We start from the raw sequence: 5,296 nt of genomic DNA, 5'->3' as shown, positions 1-5,296 counted from the left end.
GATCGTAGATCCACCTCCTTTCCTGGGTTTAGTCATGGCACAGGTGGCGTATACACTGCTTGAGATAGAGAAGTTTATTGCCAATCTATGCTCGCGAAAGTAGTTATTTCTGTACGCACACCTAAGACGATCCAGCAATCTTAGTCCGTCGCTTCATCTCGGCAACTAAGATAGTAACCTAATCCTTAATGGTTACACTGGTCCGTCCGCTTCATCTCGGCAACCAGTGTAATTTCCCGTCTCTCCCCGGCTCTAGTCCGTCCGCTTCATCTCGGCAACCAGTGTAATTTCCCGTCTCTCCCCGGCTCTAGTCCGTCCGCTTCATCTTGGCAACTAGAGCTGCACCTAGCCTTATCAGCTTACTGGTCCATCCGCTTCATCTCGTCAACTAGTAAGCTGACTCCTATCTTGACAGTTCTAGTCCGTCCGCTTCATCTCGGCAACTAGAACTGTTACTCTACCTCAGACTCTCTCACCTAGACCTCCTCTACCTGCGTCAGTGTCCAGGGCTCATCCCCTGGCACGGCCTTCCTTTCTTAACTAACATTGAATACGCCTTGTCGTGGGCCTTCTGTTAAGAGATATCAGGCTGGAGAAATCGCCTAAGACCAGACATAACCCCGACAGTTTTATACCTAGTCCAATCATTATACTACCGAAGATTTATTTAATAAATTTATATCGCTTCTAATATTCTTTTTTAGAATTTGGTCCCTCTATGACCAAAAAGAAGATAGAAACAATTATTAAAACTTATCGTTAAACTTTTAATTTTATTATTCACTCAGCTCATTAAAGTTCTCAGAAAAATCTGGGAAAAATAAAAAATTGTATCCTATAAATTACGACTTTTTTTCTTTCTCTTTATAGGAAAACGAAAACATACAGTAGGATCAGATCTTCACGAAGTAGCAAGAAGAAGAAGAAGATGGTCCTCGATTCAGATTCGGACCGACCCAAGAAAATTAAACCTAAAAGGCCGAAGGTTTGTTCTACTTTGTTATTCTTAAGTATAAAAGTTATTGAAAAAAATTTTATATTAATCGATAACTGAAATATATATATATATATTGGATTGATTAATAATTTGACCAAAAAAAATTAATTTATACATTAAACATTGCAGATTAGGTATGGCCTTTCTGAGGACGAAGGGGAACCGTTGAGGCGGACGAGAGGAAAGAAAATGAGTTACCTCGAGGTCGCTGGCTCTGATACGGAAGAGGTAAAAACTTATCCCTCGACTTTCTCAACATTATATTGCTATATCCTTATTGCTTACCTCATCATTACAATTACAGGAGGTCATCGCCAGGAGCAGGAAACTTATAAGTGAAGAAGAAGAAGAATTTGTACCTGAAAAAGAAGAAGTAGGAGATGAGGAAAATGAACCTGAAGAAGTTGAGCCTGTTGAAGATGTCGAAGAAGAGGAAGAGGAAGACGAGGATGAAGATGAAGTCGAAGAAGAAGAAGAGGAAGCTGAAGATGGAGGGAAAGTAAAGGTCAACTCTGAGGCTACTAAAGAAAATGAAAAAAAAGAAGTAGAAGAAGCTTCAACTCCTGTAGAAAAGGAAACGGTGAAAGGTGGGTATTAATATTAATATTTAAATTTTAGGCAATTAAAAATTAGTTTAGTCTTGATAACTCTTTGGTAAGTTATGATATCCTGCATACTGCTCTGCTAAAGTTTGTTTGACTTACTAATAGTTACATAAAACTGAGGAGATGATCGTGAATGCGGTCAACGAAGGTACACAAATAAATAAAACTTATTTATTTGTGCTGACGTTTCGACCTGAATTTCAGGCCTGATAAACAAAACGACGAGATTACAACCTTTATTCAGGCAAATATAAAAGTAAATTTTATGATATTAAAGATATTTTATATATGATGTTATATCTATTATTAAAAGATAGAAAATGTTCTAGTAAAAAGAAATTAACATAACAAAACATTATGTCTTTATTTACTGTCTGTTTTTTAATATATATTGTTTTGTTATTTATTTTGTATAATTCTTACCTCTAAAATATTATATTAGTATCAACTACTATATACTTAATTTATTGGTATGTACATTTCCAAGTTTGTTTCTTATTACCTTATTTCTATTTTCATGTTTTTCTGAAGGTTCCTATCTTGTTATGTTGTTCAGTTCTGATGGAGACTTAAAATTGAGGTCGAAACGTCAGGACAAATAAATAAGTTTCGTTTCTTAGTGTACCTTTGCCGACCCCACCTCGTTAATATAAAATGTTTTGATATACATTTTTATTATTTTATTTCGTAACCGACCCTCGGAAAAAATCTCTGCTTTCCTACCCTAAGTTGGGAAACATATATTTGGGAACAAATAAAAATAAAAAAGTATTGGAAGATTTATAGTTGACTGTAAGTATAAGATTGTAGAAAGATAGTCTGTTAAGAAAGGGAAAAGAGAAAGAAAACCCTTTCTTGACTGCCACTCGGACTAACTTTCTACAAAAAAAAGTATTTAGACGGTATTTCCATGATACACTATTCTCAGTCCAGTCAGCAACCTCATCTCTACGACATTTGCAGCCAGAGGTACTCCGGAGTCCAACTTGCTTTATAAATTTCAGCTTACTCACATACCTTTTGTTCCACATAGACTCCCACCCATCTTTAATTTCCCTTGTAAAGGAAATATCTTTAGTTATTTGCACTTTTCACTTGTACCGGGATCTTTATCTGCAGAGGATTTTTCTAATAGAGTGGTCTTCAATCCAAAGAAGACCGTGTACCATCACCACTCCCCGGTTTGGGTCCTTCAGGAAAATTAGGCTTTTTAAAAGTCTGTTTTGAGGCACTTTTGTTGTTCATTTACTCATTTGAATCTTTCAGCTAGCTTTCAGACATAAAGAACGGTGAATAATAAAAAAGTTGTGACAATAAGTCCTCTTATATATATTGCCATCCATTCTGTGGAGCAGTCTAACTGATTTCCAAAATATTTGTCCCTATTTTTCAAATTATACTGAAATTTTTCTATGACTTGAGAATTTTATAACCAAAAATTTCTTTATTTTATTGTATCACACTCTTTTAATTTTTTATTTAGCATTATTGGCAAGTTATTTCTCATCAGTAAAAGAATAAACATTATAATATTTAATATTTTAATAATTTTTTTTTTGTTTCAGTTCCGGTACTTGAACCTCAAAACGAAGAACCTGAACCTGTTGTACAACCACAACCAGAACAAGAACAAGATCCAGAACCAGAACCAGAAAAATCACTAGAGGAAGAGGATGATGATGATGATCAAGTTGAAGAAGAGGAAATAGAAGAAGAAGTTGAGGAGGAAGTAGAAGAAGAGGAGGAGGAGGAAGAAGATGATGACAGTCAGATTGAGGAAGTGAAGAATCTGGTCAGGGAAAAAGTTGAGGAACCAAAGGGAATAATACAACCACCAATAAAGTTAGGTTCTGGAGTATCCATCATTAAGGTTCCTATGGCGCCTGCGGCTGGTGCTCCAAATCCTACAACCCCATCAGCGACAGCTACTGCTATTCCCACTCCCGTGATCAAAGAAGAGAAAAAGGAACCTACACCCGCTATCAGGCTCGTGCCGTCTGCTAAACTCCTTGACCCCAACAAGAGACGACCACCCGAAGAGAGTGTGATCCGAGGGATGCTGGGAGGAGGGGGCTACTACAGGCCCCAACCCATGCAGGCCCCCGGGCGCCAGCCCTTCAGGCAAAGGTTCCCAGATCAGCAAAGGTATCTCTACCAGCCCTCACCCCATCAGTACTATCCTGGGGGGGCCTTCTACGCCGGAGAAGACTACGTCGTAGGCAGTGGCTACGAGGAGCAGATGGACCCCAACGCCCCCGGAGGTGATGAAGAGGGTGTCTTCAGCGGCCTGGTGTCTTACTTCTCCAGCCAGAGGGAAGACAATCTCGACTCATAGCGTCAGGGAGTTGTTTAAGTTCGTGATCTCATTCCTAAATTTATAATCCAATGGAATGTCAGTTTTGATCGATCGGAAAATTTCCAACCTCGTCTCATTTAAAATATAAAAAAAAGAAAAAGATACATAATTAAATATAAAAAAACTGATATATGTGTAAATACGAAAATGTTTCATAAAGGAGTGAATTTTAATAATAAAATGTTTATTCATTTTTATCGATTTTATTAGACATTATTTGTTTTAAATTATTTGTTTATCGTATTTTTACATGTGCAATTACACGATAGATTGTTCTGCCTCTGATATTTCAACAGCAGATCTGTACATTATTGCTAAATACTCTAGATAATTACTTTTACAATTTTTAATGTTGATATTTTTTATTTTATTTGATGTTTTTATAATTTTTTTTAGTTCTTTATTATAATTGTTTTATAATGTGTAAATAATCATCCCGTGTAGTTGTTTTTGTATATTTAAATATTTTATCTAAATTCCTAAGTTTTTAATTGTTAAAAATAAAATTTATTTTTAGCAAAATTCCATTCCTATAGAACATTTTGTTGTGTTTATTTTGTATAGAGCGCTAATGTTAAATTGAATTGATATAAATATATATATAAATAAGTATGTAAATAATAAATTAGTTTGTGGTAAATTATTATTACTACAGAAGATATAAAATATAAGTGAAATTTTTGTATTTATTTTGTGACAAAGGTGAATTTATATATCTATCTGGGGAACGTCCTGCCGATGTTCTTTTTGTGTAATAGAGGTCATAAATCTATGACTTAAAATAAAATATATTATGTAATTTATTTCTCAATTGGCAGTTTAGTTCATTTTTCTCCTAATTTTCTTATTTAAATTATCTTGGCTTCTTAGATTCATTCAAAACGATAAAGAAAGACAAATTGTCCTTTGGATATTAGATTGCCATTGTTTTTTTAATAATCTAGAACAGCTGTTCACAAAGTGGGTGTCATAAGCGAATGCCATTTCCTTAACATATAACAAATAATAAATTTGCAGTACATTCCAGCTTTTACCTTGCACTGTTTTATCTTCTTTTTTACCTCTCTAAGGATAATTGTGGTGACATTCTTATACTTTTTTAGCTTAACAAGGGTCCTGTGGTGAGAAATTTTGGGAACCACTGATATAGATAATACAGGGATCAAAATTAAAAGTTAACTTTAATTTGACCCATGGAAATTATCCATAATCAGAATGATTCCCAAACATCAAATGCCGCCAGCGTTCCCATCCTCCTACCCTCCTATCTCTTTGTTACCTATCATGGGAAAAATTCTTGAGAAACTAATCTTGAAACGCCTGTACCCTATCCTAGAT

General features: G+C 35.2%; 1 protein-coding gene across 1 annotated transcript in view; it reads left to right on the top strand.

Moving 5' to 3' along the window:
* Positions 1–4,769, top strand: part of LOC106681255 (microtubule-associated protein futsch) — a 50,208-nt gene extending 45,439 nt beyond the window's left edge. The window contains exons 16-19 of the mRNA XM_014421481.3: positions 871–985; positions 1,127–1,225; positions 1,302–1,584; positions 3,168–4,769. Of these exons, the coding sequence (XP_014276967.1) occupies positions 871–985; positions 1,127–1,225; positions 1,302–1,584; positions 3,168–3,937 (1,267 nt within the window). The 3' untranslated portion in view covers positions 3,938–4,769. The remainder of the gene's footprint in view (positions 1–870; positions 986–1,126; positions 1,226–1,301; positions 1,585–3,167) is intronic.
* The last annotated feature ends 527 nt before the right edge of the window (positions 4,770–5,296 follow it).

This window comes from Halyomorpha halys, unplaced genomic scaffold (assembly GCF_000696795.3).
Source record: "Halyomorpha halys isolate HHAL.00 unplaced genomic scaffold, Hhal_1.1 Scaffold322.1, whole genome shotgun sequence".
Taxonomy (NCBI): Eukaryota; Metazoa; Arthropoda; class Insecta; order Hemiptera; family Pentatomidae; genus Halyomorpha; species Halyomorpha halys.
The sequence above is the reverse complement of the archived record's forward strand: the minus strand, read 5'-3'. Positions and strand labels throughout refer to the sequence as shown.